Source organism: Colletotrichum spaethianum, assembly GCF_022836535.1.
Source record: "Colletotrichum spaethianum MAFF 239500 DNA, contig23, whole genome shotgun sequence".
NCBI classification, from domain to species: Eukaryota; Fungi; Ascomycota; class Sordariomycetes; order Glomerellales; family Glomerellaceae; genus Colletotrichum; species Colletotrichum spaethianum.
The window spans coordinates 418,548-439,363 of NW_026054793.1; the positions used below are offsets into that span (position 1 = coordinate 418,548).

The 20,816-nt window shown below is 53.6% G+C and overlaps 6 protein-coding genes across 6 annotated transcripts; 2 read left to right on the plus strand and 4 right to left on the minus strand.

The window, feature by feature from the left end:
* Positions 1–4,079: 4,079 nt before the first annotated feature.
* On the plus strand, positions 4,080–6,062 carry ColSpa_08563 (NAD(+) kinase; the record flags this gene model as incomplete). Its single annotated transcript, XM_049274775.1, has 1 exon — positions 4,080–6,062. One exon carries the CDS (start codon positions 4,080–4,082, stop codon positions 6,060–6,062), a length of 1,983 nt encoding a protein of 660 aa, XP_049130732.1.
* A 1,457-nt stretch (positions 6,063–7,519) lies between these two features.
* ColSpa_08564 (uncharacterized protein) lies at positions 7,520–8,005 on the minus strand (the record flags this gene model as incomplete). Its single annotated transcript, XM_049274776.1, has 1 exon — positions 7,520–8,005. One exon carries the CDS (start codon positions 8,003–8,005, stop codon positions 7,520–7,522), a length of 486 nt encoding a protein of 161 aa, XP_049130733.1.
* A 610-nt stretch (positions 8,006–8,615) lies between these two features.
* ColSpa_08565 (uncharacterized protein) lies at positions 8,616–9,544 on the minus strand (the record flags this gene model as incomplete). The annotated part of the gene is made up of 4 exons (XM_049274777.1): positions 8,616–8,736; positions 8,799–9,034; positions 9,118–9,229; positions 9,315–9,544. 4 exons carry the CDS (start codon positions 9,542–9,544, stop codon positions 8,616–8,618), a joined length of 699 nt encoding a protein of 232 aa, XP_049130734.1.
* Positions 9,545–12,132: 2,588 nt separating this feature from the next.
* Positions 12,133–13,150, minus strand: ColSpa_08566 (GTP-binding nuclear protein GSP1/Ran; the record flags this gene model as incomplete). Its single annotated transcript, XM_049274778.1, has 5 exons — positions 12,133–12,267; positions 12,339–12,544; positions 12,630–12,783; positions 12,852–12,944; positions 13,112–13,150. The coding sequence occupies 5 exons, from the start codon at positions 13,148–13,150 to the stop codon at positions 12,133–12,135; spliced, it is 627 nt and encodes a 208-aa protein (XP_049130735.1).
* A 1,332-nt stretch (positions 13,151–14,482) lies between these two features.
* On the minus strand, positions 14,483–15,416 carry ColSpa_08567 (26S proteasome non-ATPase regulatory subunit 9; the record flags this gene model as incomplete). Its single annotated transcript, XM_049274779.1, has 3 exons — positions 14,483–14,662; positions 14,725–15,059; positions 15,230–15,416. The coding sequence occupies 3 exons, from the start codon at positions 15,414–15,416 to the stop codon at positions 14,483–14,485; spliced, it is 702 nt and encodes a 233-aa protein (XP_049130736.1).
* A 753-nt stretch (positions 15,417–16,169) lies between these two features.
* Positions 16,170–16,780, plus strand: ColSpa_08568 (PWWP domain-containing protein2; the record flags this gene model as incomplete). The annotated part of the gene is made up of 4 exons (XM_049274780.1): positions 16,170–16,273; positions 16,330–16,420; positions 16,479–16,643; positions 16,703–16,780. The coding sequence occupies 4 exons, from the start codon at positions 16,170–16,172 to the stop codon at positions 16,778–16,780; spliced, it is 438 nt and encodes a 145-aa protein (XP_049130737.1).
* Between the last annotated feature and the right edge of the window lie 4,036 nt (positions 16,781–20,816).

Consider the following 20,816-nt stretch of genomic DNA (forward strand, 5'->3'; position numbering starts at 1 on the left):
GCATAATGCAGGCACAGTTGCAGAGAATCTATCCAGGCCTTACCCCCTGCTCATTAACACAACCTAGGCCAAGATGCGATCTGCGTACCAAGCTGGAGCTGCGGCCAGACCTGGCGGCGAATTCTTGTACTTTGCAAGCTCTACCTTACCTCACAGTGACTACGCACGAGGGATGCAGTACAGAAACTGATTTGCTTGCCGCCATCCTCTATGTGCAGTGGTATGGGAAACGGGGCAAGTTATGATTTGAGACGGTAGGAAACACCCAAGTCCCCCGTTTCTACTCCAATCCCTCTCGGCCCGGCAGCGAGCGTCCCAGACGCGAGACTGCCCCGGTCGAGCGGTGCAAAGCAGATGATAGCACACAGCGCCGTGCTGTCTCTACAGGCCAACGAAGGTCCATTGTTCGTGTGTTGTCATCATGACAGCCGCGGGGTCTGCTTCATCTATACCACGGCTGTCTCAGCATATTGGATTGCTTCCCTTACAACCTCGGTAGATCTGGTCGTTTGATGCTGCAATTGGTCCTAGGCAGCGCTTGCCGTCACTAGTGCTTGTTCGATATGCTCCCCGTCCACTGTCATTGACCTGTTCTGTTTTGCTGGGAAAGAGGGGTGATGTTCCGATCTCCAAGGGCCTCTGACGTTGAAAGTCGTGCACGGGTCTGAAGTGACTCGGCAGCTCGTTTTGATTGCCCCAATGTCAGAGGACCGACGGGCTGGCCGGCTGCTTGCTGCATGAAGCACATGGCAGAGCAGCAGAGAGACGGCGAAAGTCCTGCGCAAATTTGACAAAAGGATACCGAGAAGTAGAGACAAAGATGGTCACAATAACGGCGATGGAGAGGTATCCTCTATTGCCACGATACGGCCTTGAATTGCTGGGTACCCGGTACCGACGCAGGTGCGACATTCGTGGCGACGCGAGCGGGTACACGATACACTTTGTGTGTCTTCTTTTGCCTCTTCGGGATTGCCCGTGATAGGGATCCTGTACTTGACTTGTCAACACGCATCCAGGCACCTGGCACCGTAAGCCTACCGGCATTGGTGCATCATCAGGGTCTGGGGCCATCCCTGGTCCACCACGGGGGTTTACCGTTGTCATGCCGGCCCCTGTTTTACCCCCTTCCCTCCCATACGGTCTAAGGAGCGTTGCTTTGCAGAACAGGTTAGAGGAAGGGATTGAGAATGGAGACAGTCAGGGGTGGAGGGAGGGCGAGGACTACATATCGCCGTTTTACGATCCGCCGCGCCTGGCACTTGCTCACCTTCTTTACCTCACTTCTGGGTCTCGAGTTTTGAGCCTTCCACCAACGGCTACAGCCCGCAGTACGTACCGATGCCACAGACCACAGGTTGTCTAGAGGGACCTAACCAAAGGGAGTATAGTGAGGCATGGCAAGGCGCGTACTGCGGGTGCTGGACTGTTGGAGGCAGTTTCGGTGGGATGGTTAGTGATATGTATGGCTAGGGGTTTGGCAGATTACGCGCGAGCCTAGAGGTCGATGACAAGGCCGATGTGGGTAAGATATGGGTGAGGACTGGGAAGCGAGAAGAGTACGAGGTGTGAGAAAGAGTCTAGGATTCGGGAGCAAAGACGGTAACGCGAGGAGATGGGGGTTTGATAGGGGATACCTACCTACCTCAAGGAACAATCCGAGTGGATCATTCCCAGCAGTCTTGGAACAGAACAGGGTGCGTGAGCTCGGGCGTCGTGGCGGGAGCGCCCTCTGTGGCATCGCATCCGTACTCAGGCTCGATTCGATCGACATCAGTCTGAAAACTGGACGGTAAGGGATAGGGGAAGGGAACGGGAGATGTCTGACTAGAATATTAAAGCGGTCGCACTGCTGGAACAGATCTCGACTTGCTGGTGCCTCTGCTTCTTGTCAGTTAGTCTGGTCACTCTCTTGTTCGCCTTTTGTTTCTCTTTTCGTCCCTCTCCCCCTCCCCTTCATCGAAGCAGAGCTCTGGTAGTTCTAGCAATTACCTTGGTCGTTGCATCTGCTTGGGACTCCTCCTTCACACACATTTCCCCTTCTTTGCCTGCATTGCATTGCATCGCATCGCCTCTGCATCAGATACCTGCGAGTCTTGTGTGCATTGCATAGGTAGCCCTCTTTTTGCCAATTTTATTCTGGCATCGGTTTGTGTTCGTCTTTCGCTTCTCGCTGTCTTGGACACACCGCCTACTATTTTTTTCTTCCTTCCTCTTCAGATTTGTATTTAACGAGGCCGTTTTATCGGATCCTTTGCTGCATCTCGCGACCCTTCATCCTCGGCCGCACTGCTTCTCGAACATCGTCACGTCATTTGTAGCGATTTGAGCGTCGTCCTTTCCACCAGCAACGACAACAAGAACATCTACACCAAGACTCGGATATTGTTAATATAAGCCGGACGACGTACATACTACGACCACCCGTTCAGCGCCAACCCTTTTTGCGATCAGGAATCCCAGGCACAGACCCGGCGTCGATAGTCCATCTCAGCACACCATATCCGACCCCCACGCCCCAACGAGAACAACATACCCCAGCTGCTACCCAAGCTCGCAAACTCCAGAGATACCCTGCTGACTTTCCTGCTGGTTGTCATCATTGTTGTTTTTCGGCTTTTTTCAGCTCGTCATTCGTCCATTCACGCTCGACCACCCAGCGGCCAACGTGTTGTCCAGATTCAGCAATTCCATTGAAGCTTGCCGACCCTCCACAGTACGCCACGTGTGTGCGAAAGCTACTTTGGTCTTCTTCTCCCTCTGCTTGCTGCAATCAGCTGCGGGCAATCACACGCCATCCTGCCCGGTTGGTACTACCGTCACCAGAAACAAACCCAATCGCCAACGCACATCCAACTCTTCAAGGATTCAACTGCGGCGACGGTCACTCAACATCACATCACTCCTGTCTTTTGAAGAACCAACCACCACAACTCAGTTGACGGCTTCCTGCGTCTCACAGGGTCTCGGGCCTTCACCTCTGAAGAAGAACAAGGAGAAACAGACCACCTGCAGTCTTGTCTTGCTGTTGTCCTGTTTCGGTGGTCTCAGTCGCAACGGCATTCCACCACAGCAGTGCCAGAACAAAGTCGTTGATTTCTCATCATATCCCGGTTGCAATCTTGCCAAGGAGAGAGTGAGAGAGACATCATCCGTGTGGTTTAGTTATCCGTCCCGAGGCGGAATTCAACTCAAACTAGCGTCATTCGTCCGTCGCACTCGAATCACCACTCGACCGCACTCCCTCCCGCACTACACACTCACTTGCAGGACTTCATCCGCAAGAGTAGAGTCTGTCCGTGTCACCCTGACCTTGTGCCTTTGACTTTGCGAACCTTACACACGAGGACCGATTATCTCCGTTCCGACCGACGATCGATTCTGGACACGCATTAGGAACGAGACGCACGCGCCTTACACCCCAGTACAATCGAGAAGCGGCAACAACTTGATCGCGCCGGATTAGTAGTTTTGCTCGCTTCGCATCTCATCTCATCTCGGGATTTGGTGCCTTTTTTTTCTTTTTCTTTCTTCTTTCTCTCTGTCCCGATCTGTGCTGTACACCTGCGGGTCATCTCAGGCTCCGTCAACCCACAGCTGCAAATCTACGACCGAGACACGTCTTTTCACATTGTGTGACGGTGTGTGTGAAAGTGTTGATCCATCACACATATACGCACACTCTTCCATCACAAAAGCCCAAGCCTCTCATCTCATTCACCGTTGCAACCACCCACCACCCGATCCATTGTATCGGTGGTCCGCAAGGTCCGGTCGCTGACGCTACTACCTGGGGTACCTTCGTCTACCTCAGTATTCCTTCCGCCCCACTCTCCAACTCGTCCAGGGCAGCGCTCTCTCTAGCGTCGCTCGGCCTTAGCGGAGAAACAAACCCCCCTAGCACAGGCTTCTCTGTTGTTATTGCCGCCGCTGTGTTATTTGCGACAATACCTTTCCAGTTTACCGCACCTGGCCCTGTTTTTCCTAACAGGCCTTGTACTTCCCACGGTAGTCCCTTGGACCACACCCCCCTCAGAGGAACCCAGTCCACTCGGCGGAGAAAGCCACTATTCTTAACCATGTCGGGCTTCGTCTCCTCGCCCACCGCCCTGCACCCCGCCCTCAGTAACCCGAATCCGCTCCCGCCGGCGCCGCCGCCATTGCAAGAGACCCAGCAGCAGCAGCCATCCTCGTCCTCTTCCGAACGAGTTATTAAAATGGGCTCGCTTTCCGACCGTCCTAAAAGCTCAAACGCCATCCATGACCGACCGCTCTCCTCCTCGTCCGCATCCACCCTCCTCGCTCATTCACTGCATCGCAATGCCGAATCGGTAGCAGAGGAGCCCTTCGCTTGCGCCCCAGGCGGACTCCCCGCTGCTGCAACTCCATCCACCGTCGCACCCTTGTCATCTTCATCGTCGACGATAAGGAGAAGCTCCCTCTCAATATCATCCACCGCCGCCTACCCCGAACTGCTGCCGCCCCCTCTGTCGAGGTCATCCAACTCCAACAACACCGCGCATCACCCTGCCAAGGGCCACCGTCGCGCGCCCTCCCACGAAGTTCCTCGCCAAACTATTATGAAAGCGTTGGCTTCAGTTGTTCGCAGAAACAAACCCGAGGCCCTCTCTTTGACCGGCATGCTGTCCCAACAGGGTAGCGGCGTCGATAACCGACCCGCCACGTCGTCATCCCAGAAGCTGGCTGACGCCCTCAACGAGCTCGCGAACCGCAACATGACCCCCACCACCGCTCTACCGTCTCTGCAATCCCCCTGCTTCTATCACAACCGCTTCGACGATGCTGTTAACATCGACAAGGTCCTCGAGGAGATCAAGAATGACGATTGCATGTCCCATTCGAGGCTCGTGCAGACTGCCACCGGCGTCCGCGAGGTCTCCAAGCAGCTCCAGCGCCGCCCCATCAAGCGAGCGGTCCGCAATGTTATGATTGTCACCAAAGCCCGCGACAACCAGCTTGTCTATCTGACCCGGGAACTCGCCACATGGCTGCTTCGCACCCCAAGGTACGGCTCCGATGTTGGCGTAAACGTCTTCGTCGACGCCAAGCTGCGCAACTCTCGTCGCTTCGATGCCAACGGCATCGTCGCAGAGAACCCTGCGTTCCAGGAGATGCTCAAGTACTGGACCCCCGACCTGTGCTGGAGCCAGCCTGAGAAGTTTGATCTGGTCCTGACCCTCGGCGGCGACGGAACCGTGCTGTTCACATCATGGCTCTTCCAGCGCATTGTCCCTCCCGTCTTGTCCTTCAGCCTGGGTAGTCTCGGTTTCCTGACGAGCTTCGAGTTTGAGAAGTACAAGCAGCACCTGGACCGCATCATGGGAGAGGAGGGGATGCGCGTGAATTTGCGCATGCGCTTCACTTGCACTGTTTACCGTGATGGCACCCTTGGCCAGGAGGCCGAAGAGGGCGAGCAGTTCGAGGTCCTGAACGAGCTCGTCATCGACCGCGGCCCGTCCCCCTACGTCTCGAACCTGGAGCTGTACGGCGATGACGAGCTCCTCACTGTGGTGCAGGCTGACGGCTGCATCTTTTCGACGCCCACGGGATCCACTGCGTACTCTCTCTCGGCTGGAGGCTCCCTGGTCCACCCCGACATTCCCGCCATCCTGCTGACGCCCATCTGCCCGCACACCCTCTCGTTCCGCCCCATGGTTCTCTCCGACACGATGCTCCTCCGTGTGTCAGTACCGCGTAACTCACGCGCGACGGCCTACTGCGCGTTCGACGGCAAGGGCCGGGTCGAGCTCAAGCAGGGCGACTATGTCACCATCACGGCTTCGCAGTACCCCTTTCCCACCGTCGTCCGCACCCAAACGGAGTGGTTCGATAGTGTGTCTCGCACTCTACGCTGGAACACGCGGGCCGCGACGCAAAAGGGCTTTGACCCCTCGGCCGACGGCAGCCTCTGCCCATCCGAGGACGGCAAAGACGACGACCCGGAGTGGGACATTGACACGGACTCGGCGTGCTACGCGAGCGAGGACGGCAGCATCAGCGCGAGCCCGTTGAGAAGGCAGATGAGTCTATTGGGCATGTGATTTTGAATTATGTGGAGGCCGAGAGGAAAGAAGCGAAAGGCATGATTCTCACATTTTCTATTAATTACGAACAAGGAAGAGGAGGGCGGATCCTCCGATAGAACAACCTCCCCCCTCTTCATCTCATCATATCCCTACCACAAGCGACTTGGTAGGATAAACGAAGGAACACACTGACAACTTTGTTCTTGTCGGTTCTCGACCATTCCATTTGTTTGATAGACCGAGCGGATCTCAGCATGGAGACAGCGCGTGGCATTGGCTGGCGGCGCACGTCTGGGTGCGACAATCGCATTAGAGAAGCGGAAACATGGGGAAATTTGGCCTGCCCTCCCCCTTTCCCAAGGCATTGGTTTTGGCATCAGCACTGGCATGGTAGATATTTCATGAGGTTAGCGGCCACGGCCGAGCCGTCCTCGTAGCGAGAAGTATAGAAACGCGAGAGAAGGAAACAGGATTAACAACCCTACTTCTAGGTACATAGATTTTGGGGTGGGGGGTTTCTCTCCCGCATCAGCAAATAGGAAGCCCGCTGCGGTTGGCGCGGTTGATCCGACCAGCAGGCGTGGTCAAGAATCCAAACAAAAATACAAAAACCACTGTGCTTGGCAACATAATGGTGATCATGCCCCCTGCCCTTTGTGTAAGTGACCGCTTGTGTTCTTATATCCGTTATGGAGGCCTGGTCTGGCTCTAGCTCTCATTAGGGAGTCGAGTGAGTACCTTGGATGACAAACGACGGGTTGTGTTGCTGGTGACGGTTGGACATGACCGAAGAAGACGTAACCAAATCAAAATTGGTCGGCGGGTTGCTCCTCCTATGCGGACCCGGGGACCAAATCCCCTCCCCAAGTATCTAACATAAGCTCAGTGCCATGTCTGAGATACGCGGCAACCTGATGGTTCATCATCTACTTTGTTTTGCATCTGTCTTCTTTATACTGACTTGTTCCGCCGTAGCGTCATTAAAGCTTGTCCAACACATAACAAACATGAACATGACGGGCGCGCGCACCCTGACTTTGCAGTGCCGTTGTATACTACAAATCTAGCATGTGCTGTTAGAGCGACGCCTCAACCCAACAATACACAGACACTGAGAAATAAACTCCATCAACCCCCAAAGCCAGTACACCATGCCCAAGTCTGGAAATCGAGACGCTCACTTTTTTCTCTCATTACATCGGCTGTGGCTCCTCCAAGCACACAGCAGAGAAACAGGCAGGGACTTGGGGGATCCAGTGGTGTAACCGGCTCATTCATTCCTGAAAGGGCCATATGCTGTCCAAGATTCGTTTGTTGTCCATGTCTTTGCGGCTTCTCATCGCTACTTGCTGAAGTAGACATCACACCCGCCGCTTCTACCACGAAGACGACCAGTTGTCGTTGCTTGGAGCGTGAGCGCCGAGACGGCTCATCACTGCCCAGACCGTTATGGAATCACCCACTGAGAGCTACTACCTCCAGGCTCCTTGGCTAAGAGAGAGCAGGCCTGCAATACAATCCATGTCTCCCTTCTTACTTGGACTGACTTCTCCGCCGCGCATGAACTTTTCCACTTCTTCTGTCTCTTTCGGTGCAGGCGAACTTCGTCCATCTTCAAAGATGGTTAGATCTTTCCCAGAATCTCGACGTCCCATAGCAGGCATCGTCCTGGCACGGTTGCCGCTAAAGGTGGCGGGCACAGAATTGTCTTGAAGAACCCGTCCCGTGCGTCTCGCATTGGGTTTGCTACTGGCGGTTGTCGGCAGTGGCCTCCTGACATCAGAAAGTGGCGGCATCTGGCGTGGGTTGCCGTCGGCATCAGGACTCCAGTTTTCTTTGTCAGAGTCGCCTGGAGATATCAACATGTTGACCTTTGCTTTGTCGCTTGGCATGTTCTCGTCGTTAACCTGAGCCAATGACTTCTCGCCATCACCGATTGGTGTTTGCATCCTGGCCATGCTGGAAGACGTCCGACAGAGTCTAGGCTTCTTGGCCTGCTGTGGCCGAGGGGTCGGTCTGCTCGCTGGGCAGTTCCGCTTGGAACTGTTGTTTTGGAGAATACCGCTCGTTGAGCGGAGCAGGCTAATAGCGGCAACCGCGGAGCCGTTGGATTCGTTTTCGGCTTGCGCAGTAAGCTCATCGCGAGTGTCGGCGTCACAGCACAGCTCCCACGCGTGCGCGTCACGAGATCGACCCCGCCCCAATGACGGTGGCAGGGAGTCAGTAAGGGCAGTGATGGGAGGCAGAGTCACGCTAGGAAGTGCACTGTGACTACGCTGAAGCGGTCGAGATAACCTAGGCTGAGGCAGGGTTGACAAGTCTGAAAATAGTCTGATAGGCTGCATCTGAGGCGACGTCTCGTTAGAGACGACCTCAGCTTTGCCTTCCAGGGAGAGTGACAGCCGCACATGTGACTGTTGTGACTGTTGTGATGACTGGGGAGGTGGCAGGATGTTTGCTGCAGATGCAACTGACGAGCAAGACGAGGGAGGGCACTGCTCGGATCTGACACCATGTAAGCATATATGTGGAGAACATAAGACTGATAGACCATACTTGGGGGTATCATCAACGCTGCGGTTCAGCGTTGAAGGCGTTGAGAAGGAACTCGTGGGGTTCCATCGATTCGTCAAAAAGCCAATAGAGCTTGAAAATGAGAAAGACCCAGTTGATTGCGGCAGTGAAGAGTCTGTAACTTGGGATGTTGGTGTTTCCAGGTCCTTGACACAAGTGCTAGTCGTTGGAACAGACGGTGTTGTGTGCTGAGGTCGTTCATCCGCCTCCTCAACCGCTGCAGACATAAGCTTAAGTGGGGTCTCTGCCGGCATAGGCGTCTTCGTGGCGGCAGCATCAGCCACCGGCGATGTCTTCTCTTCGGGTAGGGAGGAGCTGTAGGCAACGGGGTCAGACGAGAGTATCTGCATGCCACCGTAGCGGAGAGCAGCAATCTCCTGAGCAGAGAGCGGACGCGATTTACGTCTATCATTCTGTCGGCGGTTTTGGAACCATATCTAAAGGTCGAAGATCAGCAACAGTACGCGTTACGATGCGGCCCAAGTTGAGGTCCTACTTGAACCTCCTTTTCGTTAAGGGAAACGCGTTTTACGATGTCCAAACGCGCCGCCTTGTCCGGTTTCGGGTTCGCGATGTAGGCGGCCTCGAGAATGGACTTGTCTTTGGCACTGCACGCACGAGAAACGAGTTAGTGTCCGCAAAACATGACAGCGCGACAATGCGGTTCCATTGAGTGTCGGCAAAGCGACTTACGCAGTCCTTTTCCTTTTGCCCTTAGGATGTTTTTCGGATTCGGGGTTTGACACGTCTGTTTTAGCGGACGAGGGCGCCAGGTCAGGAGTTTGCGCCAGCTCGGGGACGGCTTGTCTTGTGGGAGTCTGCGCGGCGTGTTCCGACTGGAAGGATGATTCGCATGAGGATGGGGAGGACGAGGACGGTACTGCAGCAGTCGAGGCTTGAGGAGATAAGTCGGAGGCGGGCATGGCGGTGGTGTTGAGCTACGAGTGGTGGACGATAGTCATGGTCTGGGGTCGAGGTATTTGAACAAGTCGCGAAAGCAGGTAAAGAGAAAGAGAGCGTGCACAAGAGACACCAATGCACCGTGTATTACCAAAACAAGGAGTTGGAGATATTTCAAGAGGTAGAAAAACTCACGGAGGAAATAAAGAGGAAGAATGACGAAGCGCGTGAGAGAGTGAGAGACAGGGTAGGTAGTGCTTCCCAGGAACGGGCGAGGTGGGGAAGCAGGAGTGTCGAGACACGAGGCGCGGTTATTCGTGGTAATTAAGGTGGAAGGTACGGTGTGAGGATGTGTTACGGTACCAATTGCTTGTGGTGTTGAACGCAGCCCAGCGCGTCGGGGACCCAACTAGGCATAGACACTTACACGCTACGGAGACGCGGATAGTGGACCTGGATGTACCTAGACCTCCCAGTCCGGTGTTGGACCACCGAAAGCGCGATTGCGGCACGGGTCCCTAGGCCACGACCCCACCGAGGTTGGGATTATGTACCGCCTTTTCACATCTCAACCAAGCACATCTCGCTGATTTTAATGGAAATTTGGCGATGCAGTGCCTTCCGATAGTACTGTGCTCTTGTTCGTTAGCAGTGACAAAGAGGGCAAGTGGATTTTCCATGCTGCGAGCGGCCAGCTAACAATGCATGCACTCTAAAAAAGGACAAAAGACTAAAAAGTCACCGCAACTCTGTTGAATGATAACATGACACCCAACCGCGTACAATGTACTTCACATGACTTGTCCCAGGGCGCTGTGAGCACTAATTAAAAGACAAATGGTGCTCAGTCGCCTTCACGCATAAAGGTCCGAGCCAGTCAAGTCGCGTGTCTGTTTTCAATTAGGAAATAAAACAAAAACATTTTACCTTTGGTCTCCCGGGGCTACTGCACACTGCAAAGCTCACCTTATTCAAAATGCTTCGTGTCACCGACTTGACTGTGGTCTGATTACCTTGCCTTATTTTGCATTGTCAATAGGAAGGCAATTTCACGACGTTATATCGTGGATCCTGGGGCTTGGACACGTCATCAACTGCCTCGATTGTAAACATAAACTTGGAACCGCTGACATCCGTCTATCTGTGTTTACATCTGTGGACAGACCCCCTGGTCTCCGTCTTGTTTTGTCTGGCATAACTCGTACAATACCAAGCACAACTTGAACATAATGCGCTCGTCTCCTTCGCAGGACGCGACAAGCACATCGTCCTGACGCGATGACTAACCCCAGACTGTCTTGGTTCCGCATCTAACTGGATCTGGTTCAGAAACAGAGTTGGGTCCAACTGTGTACAAATCTCCATGATTGCGCCAACCTAGTTCGCCCCAAGACCAAGTGCCAGAGCCAGGTAGCAAGCCGGAATCGACGCTCAGTCCAGAACCTCAGCCATAATCCATGCCTTTTCTTCTCTGCTCGCATGTATCCGTTTTACCACTAATCACTTCCGAACCCTGTCCCAATTTACCCTCCAGCCCCCAAGACGTGTTGCTGACCCCTGGTGCTGCTCCTTCTTGAGCCTCTTGTTTTTCTGGGACCCCATTCCCCAGAACTGGCCTTTTCTTTGCGACGCCCGCTTTCGCTTTCAGAAAACGCGTCTGGGACATGGGTGCCGCCCGCCCATATGGATGTGGTCGGTCGAGGTGGCTGGGAAGGTGTATTTGAACATCGCCATCTTCCATTTGACAACTTTCATTAGCTAACCGTATTCTTTGATTTGCCAAACTGAGTATGGGAGCCGTCCCAGATTGACATAGCACATCTCTACACTGTGCATATTTTAATGAACCCTCCACTGCCACATTGAGTCTGTAACCTTGCGTACGGCGTTAGCGGCCATGACATTCCCGGAATTTTGCACTGCCGTGGAGGAGGAGGATGCCAACCAGCAAACTGTATCGTTTATGCGAGTGCAGTTTCCTCTCAATATCACATGAGGCTGCCAACAGTGAGGTAGCTCAGCTGTTTTATCTGACCTTGGCTCACCTTGGCTCATCATGGCTCACCTTAGACCGCCTCCTACTCACCAAGCGCATTCAAGTGAAGAGACCCGGGTCTATTGTATTCTGAACCGTCATCCGCAAGGGAAGCTCACACTGCGCTCACAATTGTTTCTTAGCCAACACATGACGCAGACCCTTGATCTTGGCAAGATTACACCTTTCAGGCCTTTCATTGGTGTCCGTCTGTCTGTCCATTCGTGCCTAGCTAATCGTTGAATTGCTATCTAATTAAATGCATCGCGCTGTCTGCTGAGGCTTGCACACACGAAGTAGAGAACGGGACGACTATATCCCGAGACACCTTGGTGGAAGTGTAAGGACTCAGTGTTCATCTTGTAAGGCGTCAAACTACTCAAAGTATGCTGGCCGTCTAGCAGCGTGTAAAACCCTCCATCCAGCTCCGAGTCTACCAAATGAACCGGCCGTGCCGTCTTCTACCATAATGGCCATGACCAGCAATTGCCGGTCTGCGCCAGAGAATTCCGGTTCACGATGTCCCGTCGACCACTCCACCGCAGTAGGATCATGATCCATGCCACGTTTCTATGTTTACAAGTCATCGTCCGAAAGTTCACCGGGCAGAGGCATGTTGGCGGCGTCGTCCATCTCCTTGCGGTACTGCTCGAGGAGCTTCTCATCGACCTGGGCGGTGGGGGGGGCCAGAGCTGGCGCGGCAACGAATTCCTGTCACAAGGTTAGCATCAATCCGTCCCGAGCCATTTCCGGCGCAAAATGAATATTCGGGAAACACCCACCAGAGCGGGGTTGCCGACGAGCTTGCGTGCGAGCCAAAGGAAGGGCTTCTCGAAGTTGTAGTTGGACTTGGCGGAGATGTCGTAGTACTGGAGGTTCTTCTTGCGGTGGAAGGTGATGGTCTTGGCCTTGACCTTGCGCTCCTTCACGTCAACCTTGTTACCGCAGAGAACAATGGGGATGTTCTCGCAGACACGGACAAGGTCGCCTTTATACGGTTCAAGTCAGTTAAATGTTGCTCGAGAAACAAGACTGTGGGATTTAGGTTCGTCGATCCGATGAGCAGTACGTACGGTGCCAGTTGGGAACGTTCTTGTAGGTGATACGGGAGGTGACATCGAACATGATGATACCGCACTGGCCGTTGATGTAGTAGCCGTCACGAAGACCACCAAACTTCTCCTGGCCGGCGGTATCCCAGACATCGAACTGGATCTGGCCGAAGTTCTGTGCAAGATATGTTAGAAGGCTGAAGAGACACAGGACGGGGCCAAACTAGTTTTGGGGACACATACCGTGGTGAACCCCAAAGGGTGAACCTCGACACCGAGGGTAGCCATATACTTCTTCTCGAACTCACCAGTCAAGTGGCGCTTGACGAAGGTGGTCTGTAATATTGAAAATAGTTAGCAACAGTCGGAAAACGGGATCGAATACACATCAGCGTCAGCGTGGCTAAGGAGGAAAATGCCGCCGACCGGCGCATCAGAGATAAGAGCCACAAGGGACAAAGAGAAAGGCTGGTACTCGCCTTTCCGGTACCACCGTCGCCGACAAGGACGAGCTTGAAGGTGGGAGTCTGCGCGGCAGCCATGTTCGCGATCGGTGGGAGAGAGGTTCGGTGCAAGTTTGATATAAACAAGCGGGGCTGAGCGAGGGGTTAGTAACTTGCACGAAGCAAAACAAATAGCCGAGATGGTGAATTCGTTGGCGCGCGCGATGAACGATGGCAACGAGGGCAGGGAAACGGGCGAGCGCGTACCGTAGAGAAACAGCAAAGATGGGCTGTAGACTTTTGACGTGTGGGAATCGTCACCGAATGATCGACTTTGGGGGGTGTTGTTTTTGAGGATGGCGGGGAGCTTGCAAGGAAGCCGTACTTCTTAAGCGAAAAATTCAGTCAGGCAGGCCAACGGAGTCGGGTAGGCACGATTGGGCTAGGCGCCTGTCACGTGCAGTGCCGTCTCGTCATAGCGGGGTCCCTGTCACGGACGGAACACTAAGGCACTTTTCCCAAGGTAGGCCAGCCAGCCCAAGGGGGGAGGGCAAAAAGATGAAAAAGGGCGAGCCATGCTGCCACTGCCTACAGAGAGGTGACAGAGACAAGGAAATATCCTAGTTGCCTCTAGTCCTTTCTCGGAAATGACAAAAATTCATCTCTTGGATCCGCCGATTGTCACTGCATTGACAGGAGGGCCTAGATGTGTTTTCATTGCCTTGAGATTGTCTCTTCTATTTTCTTCCACAAGTCCTACTTCGCCTACTGCTCGTACATTGATTGTTGCATCTCTCACTCTGTCACTCGTTACATGTTCTATTGAGGTGTTGCCTCGAGGATTATTCCTACGTCTCACCAATCAACCCCACACGTCTTTCCCTCCTCCCCGGGGCAGTCTGATCCTCAAAGTGAGATGTTAATTCTGTAGCCAGATTTGCTGGCCTTACACGAGCATCTCGACTGATTTGGTCGCATTATGCTTGGTGGGCGATCTTCGATGCTCTTCGCTCGGCTCCAGGTGCTCCCTTGCGCCGTTGCTTTGTAATGTACATGCCAACTCCCGGTCTCTCATTGGTTGCTCACATGTAGGCAAAAGAGAGAGCCTCTTCTGCCTGACAGCCCATCCTCCATCATGACTGGCGTTGCGGCCTTGTGACACATATATGTCAGCCTGCTCTACCAGCTTGACGGACACGGTCCCTGTCCTTGGCAAGTCACTTTCTTGGTGACTTGTTGAGTTCGGATCTATCGACCGTTGAGAGATCAGTCGAAAAAACGCGCGACTGTCTGGGTGCGATGAGAAAGCGCTTCTTTCCAACTAAAAACAAAAATTGAGGAACGGCACTGTCCGTACCAATGACTCAAGCAACGATTGTTTAGGTATACATATGGGTTTTTACATATCATATGTCCCGTCTTCTTGGAACTTCAATACCGCGAACTGGAAACGACATAACCGAAGCAGCCCGTCATCATCACAGAGGCAGGATATGACAGCCCAGTAAACCTCTGCCACCCCAGTTGCGCCTTGGAGTTAATGTAAGCTGCAATTCCTGCCGGTTGCCGGAAGTAGGCCTCGATACTATAACCAAGACCGGTTGCTTGTGACTTGTCAGCCTCCTAAACATACATTTTCTCAAGACGAGAGCAAGAGGACACGCTAAACTCACACCTTCGTTCCCTTGAACGCACTCGGCCACCTTCTTCAAGTTGTCGTGATTTGAGCGTTTGACATACCCAAAATTGCGAATCTCGTCGTCTGGTTTCAATCCTGCTGCCTCAGCTGGACTTCCCGGGACAACAGTGTTGACCTTGGCAAAGGGTTCCTCCCGCGGACGAGATGCGGAGTGATCCGCCAGAAGGCCGGCATTTCGGGAGAGCTGAGCTTCAGGTTCATCTTCCTCTTGTAAGCTGGCAAAGTGTTCGTGAAGATGCTTCTCGATCATGGCCATGAGATCTTTGTAGTCGTTTCGCAGGTGGATGATACGAGCTCTCGTAGTACGTACTGTATTGATGAATCAATTACTTTGCTGGATAGGTGCTGGACCGAACTGGGTTACCTTGGGCAACATCAATGTCTGCTCTAGGGAAACCGTCTTGAGTTGTGAGGGGGGTACTCATGTCGGCTCCATGCTGCGTTGCAAGTCAACAGGCTGCCCGCCCAGGCTCACTCACTTAGACGGAAGGTGTAGAGGACTGATCTACGTACAGAGTCGAGGACCGCGCCAAGGGCCTTCAGCTCAGCCTCTACGTCATCCTTCTTTCTCTGAAGCTCTGCAAAGGTGAGACGAACGAGATGACCATTGCTTGTTGTGTTGCTAGTCGGGCCTGAAGGCACAGTCGGAGCGTGTATGTTATTCATACTGAGGGGCAATCCCATCGTCGTCGGAGAGAGCCGACAGGACAGTCGTGATACGTAAGGCAAGTCGAACTCGTTGGTTCACATAAGAAAAATGGAAGAGCGTTCAAGGGTTGGGGGTTTGTCTTTCCCTTTTCTTCTTCTTTTTGTCGTCTCGCCGCCTCAGACTCGGGGAAGTGTTTGGTGCACTTCAGTCTGAAGGTTCGTCGGGGATTGTGCTGCGGCAAAGTACCACGATAACTCTCAGACGTTGATTGCCCCGCGCTGTTAGGCAGAACGGCTGACGGCAGGCTCCGCAGTGTCTTCGGCAGTGCAGCAAGAGTAGGAGCGGGGGGTGCTACGGGTGACTGCTTACAGCCGTTCACACTGCCTGACAGCCAGCTGACTGAGTAGCTGAAGCCACCTTGCCGCCTGCCTTTGTCGTCATGTAGGGACATGGTTTCAGTGGCCTGTCGAGCTTCTAGCCCGCTGACTAAAACCCACCTCAACTCGGCGGGACTGAATTCAGGCGGACCTTCTGACACTGGAAGCGACTGCGGGTACCTGAGGCACCACACAAACTACTTGTTCCTGACTGGAACCCGACCAGTGCCGACGCGTTCTGACGCAGCTCCGGCTCCAGTTCCAGTTCCAGACCCAGCTCCAGCTTCAACCCCAGCTTCTTCTTTCAGAGGATCTCTAGACGTCACAAGATCTTCACCACCTCCTTTCCTCAAAAGACTTCCCCTCGTTCGCCCATAAGAAATTTCGCCAACCATGGCGACAGGTGTCGATGCAAAGCTTCTCAAGTCCACCAAGTTTCCCCCAGAGTTCAATCAGAAGGTTGACATGCAGAAGGTCAACCTACAGGTGATGAAAAAGTTAGAGCCTTGCCATTCTCTCGTTAACGTCTAGCCACTAAATTCCTTTTCTCTAGGTGGATAGCCAGCAAGATCTCCGATATCCTAGGCAGCGAGGACGATGTGGTCATCGAGCTTTGCTTCAACTTAATTGAAGGCTCCCGATACGTCTGTCTTCCTCGCTATCGCGGTCGATTCTTATCCATCTTTACTAATGTTCTTGCAGCCCGATATCAAGTCTCTTCAAATACAGCTTACGGGGTTTCTGGATAAGGATACGGCACCGTTCTGCAAAGATTTGTGGAAGTTGTGCTTGAGCGCACAGACGAGCCCCCAAGGCGTGCCCAAGGAACTACTGGAGGCCAAGAAGCTGGAATTGATACAGGAAAAGGTGCAGACAACTTTGTTTCCGGCCGAGTCGAATATCGGAGCTAACGCCATGTTAGATAGAAGCCGACCGTGCAGCAGATGAAGCCCGCCGACGCCGAGAAGACACCGAAAGACGCGAGCAAGAAGTTCATAGATTGAGAGATCGGGATCGCGGGGATCGCGGCCGTGGGCGCGGTGGAGATACGTGGCGTGGCCGACGAGGCGACCGAGACTACGACCAGCGAGGTAGACATGGACCACGATTCGGCGAAAACCGATCGCGCTCGCCAGCACCGAGGTATCGCGACCAGAGAGATAGAGGCTCGTTCCGTGGATCTGCAAGAGACAGCTACGTCCCCAGAGACCGAGCCAGCGGCGGCCGCGGATCCGGGCGTCGACGCCCCACTACACGCTCCCCTTCCTCGGCATCTGTCACTTCACGATCTCCCTCTCGCAGTCGGAGCGCAGAGCGCAAACGAGCTTCGAGTCGTGGGTCTCCATCTCCGCCCGCTCGGCGACCTCGGCGAGAGCGTAGTACATCCAGCCCTAGACCTGCGAGGAACCGGTCAACTTCATTGAGAAGGAGTGAAGGTGGTCATCGCGACTCACGAAGGAAGCGGAGATCAACAAGAAGTCCATCAACGCCGTCACCATCGCCTGATAGACGACCGGCTACCAAGCGGCGCAGGTACTCGGAGTCTCGGAGTCGTTCCCCTAATCACAAGAGACGATCCCGCAGTAGGTCTTCAGGTTCAGCCTCATTGCGGAGCTCCAGATCTCGGGATCGAAGCCCTGAACACCGATTGTACCGTGGCCGTGAAAACACGAAGCCTCGTAGCTGCCCTGGAGGCCGCCGCAGCAGTAGCATGCCCCGCTCACCAGACAACGAGAGTCGTGACAGAAAGTCGGACGACGAAGAGCGAGGCAAAGACGGCAGTAGAAGGGTTCGAAAAGAGGATGGTTTGAGTGGTGGCAGGAGACGCAGCTCGTCGTCCGCTTCCTCGGGATCAGCTGATCACTCTAAGAGATAAGCCGTGCACTCATTGCCAGCCTTCCGCAGGCTGCACTTGTGCCAACAGAGGTGGGTGTTGACCTTCTTGAAAGTGGCCGATCCCTCAAGAGGTCTTACTGACATAACGCCGGTCACGCAGACGCGATCAGACACACACATCCATGCTAGACGGCATCGGCACAGGCGGCAGGCTCATTGGCGAACGATAACCCAACTAGAAGATGATAAGCTTGAAACTGGTTCTTCTAGCAGCGGCTGAGGCTAACCGTCTAAGAAGTTTTGCCGAGTACACTACACGCGAGCTCTCTTTTTGTTCCAGGGGGATAAGGGGACAAGACAACAATACGCCTGATTTGGTACGTTGACTGTATTTTCTCTAGCCCCATAGACATACCGATACTGCCCGCCCAAATTCCCGACGCTCTTGTCTAGTCGTCTTGAACTGTTTGTTTTTCCCCCGAATCACACGATCCTGCCGCTCAGGGTCAAGGACACAGTAGACGAGAGTATTTCTGCGATGGCTATGGCTCGCTCACCATTTATGCTTTGCAATGTGACGAGCTGGACTATCGCCAATGTCAAGGCCCTAACTTTGCGCCGATTTTTGGTTGAGGCACTTGTGATTGCGGTACTTCACCCGCATCATCGCAGTGGCCTGTTGAGACTTGTGATTTGTATGGTCGAACCAGTCCTAGCTATTCATCTAGATCAATTGAACATGATCTCGTCGCAACATCTTGAATATTGCGAACGTCAATGGCCAACTGTGTATGCCATAACGCTACTGCACTTTTCTCTTTGCTGGACGGAGATTGGCTGTCGACGGCGATAGTGCTCCTTAAATACAAAACACTAAGTGAACCCACCTGTACGAGGCGACATTGCACAGTGCGGCCGTGCTGTGTCTACACTAAGGACGCAGACGCGGCTTCCACGCCTGGTTAGATCAGCGCCGAGACCCTCCACTTGTGGGAGACGCGCCGTGGATCCTGTGGCTCCAAATGCAGACTCCCGAATTCGCAATTGCTGACATCCTCAACCGCACTCTTTTCCACGCCGATTTCATATTCGGTACCCAACGACACACCCTCGTCTACTCACGACTACGCGACAGATTGAAACTATATGGCATCGCTTTTCCAAATGCTCATGTCAACCATCTAGTTCCGCGCGTCAACATCCGCTGGCTGCCTGGATCAGCTGTAGGTGTCGGCGCTCTCTTCGTCCCTACCCAACCCCTCTTCAGGCTGCTCGGAAGCATCCTCGTTCCCCTATTTTCCATCAACTCAAGACGCCCTCCAACTCTTACAGCCAGCTGTAAGGGCGAGGCTAACGTTGTGCACACGTCTTTCATCTGTCTGGCCAAGGACACGGGCGAACTCAGTCTAGATCGTTCGTAGCCTGGTTACCAACCACACCCATCGCATTCAACCCCTGACAAGTGTTCGAGCTCTCCGTCCTTCTCAAGATCTTCTCCATCCCATCCTTATTTTTCACTGTTGCTATTTGCAACGTAGTTCATCTTGCCTCACTTGTCTGCTTTTATTCAATTGGATATTCCCGTCCAGAATAAACGGTGACAATGGACCCTTCATTACCGTCTCTACGCCGTAGCAGCCCTAGCTACGACGTGAAGGCCTCCTTATCGGAGGATGCTTCATCGTCAGACAGCATCTCCCTACAAGCTGAGAGTAATTCGGGTCATGGAAAACACCTTAGTTCAACGGACAACATCCCGTCAAGTATCGATGTGTCAGACCAAGCCGTCCGGGGCTTGCAGGATCACTCGACTCAGTGGAGTAAACGCAAGACTGTTCACACACCCTCCAGTGCCGACGGCACCGAGTACGAAAAAGGCAAATCCAAGAAGTTGAAGCTGGAAACAGGAGAAAGACAGTCGTTTCATCTCCCTCAGGACAAAGCATACCTCCCTTCGGAGATTTGGCATCATGTCTTTACCTTCGTCCCCACCAGAAGCTTGGGTCTCCTGTTGCAAGTCAACAAAATCTTTAACGGATACCTTGACCCTCAGTCTCTTTTTACATCTTCCGCTTCTCTTTCGGAATATCCACGCTGCGTCAAGCCACTCAAGCCCGATACGATCTGGCAGTTGTCGAGGAGATTGCATTGGCCCAGGATGCCTGCCCCATTGAGGGACAAGTCTGAACTCGACATGTGGCGGCTTTGCTGTGCCAACGTCTGCCAGCGTTGTGGAGCCGCAAGAACCAGTCAGCAGCGACAGGAATATTCCGATCCCTGGCGCCTAGGGCCCGGAATTGACGGTCTGGCGGCCATATTCGCCTTTGGTGTTACCTGTTGCGGCACATGCCTGTTAAAAGACTCCGTGAAAGTACGTTTAGTTTGCAGTTTTTTAAACCGGCAATATTCTTCAGCTGACCATATCTATAGGAAATTGACTTGTTACTTTCATCTACAACACCTTCCTCGCTCATTCCCGCGCTAGCACACGTTTTCGTGACGAACGAACTTCAAGTCGTGCCGCCTAGTGCTATAGCAGACATTGCAGTTCACGAAAACCCAGCAACTACCAAGCTGTACTCGGCCTCGGGCATCGAGTCTGCAAAGGAGGAACTTCGTGCAGCCCAGGATCTCGGAACAGCGGCAGTTGAGGAATGGTTGAAAGGTCTCGACACTCGAGGCAAGGAGCTTAGGAGCGATGCCTCTCGTTGGGAGAGGTGGACTGTTGCCGGTGGGCTGGCCCTCATGAACCACCCATTACAACCACAGTCAAGCGACGAACCAAACGGCTCACCGCAAGTCCCAGACCCAAATTCATCAGCCTCGGCGCGAACTTCCCCAGGGTTCTCAACTTCTATCGCCAACCAAGAATCCCAGAAGGAAAAATCACTGTCAACCACATCGCTTTCCGCGGGACACCAGCTGGACTTAACAGTGAATATGGACTGGAGTCGCGAACATCAATCTCCTCCAGAGAGGAGCTGCGCAGAGAGTACGGCATTGAAGGCATTACGGCGTGTCGAAATCGAGCGCCGAGCCATGCAAATCGATCCCCCTTTACCACCCAATCTCCTTGTTCACATGCCTTCCTTCCAATCCGCCATCCAGATGACTACGCCTTTGGATGAAACTGCGTGGAGCATGCTGTTGCCCAAGTTGCTCGCACAACGAGCAGACGCCGAAAGAACGGAGAACGAGGCCTTA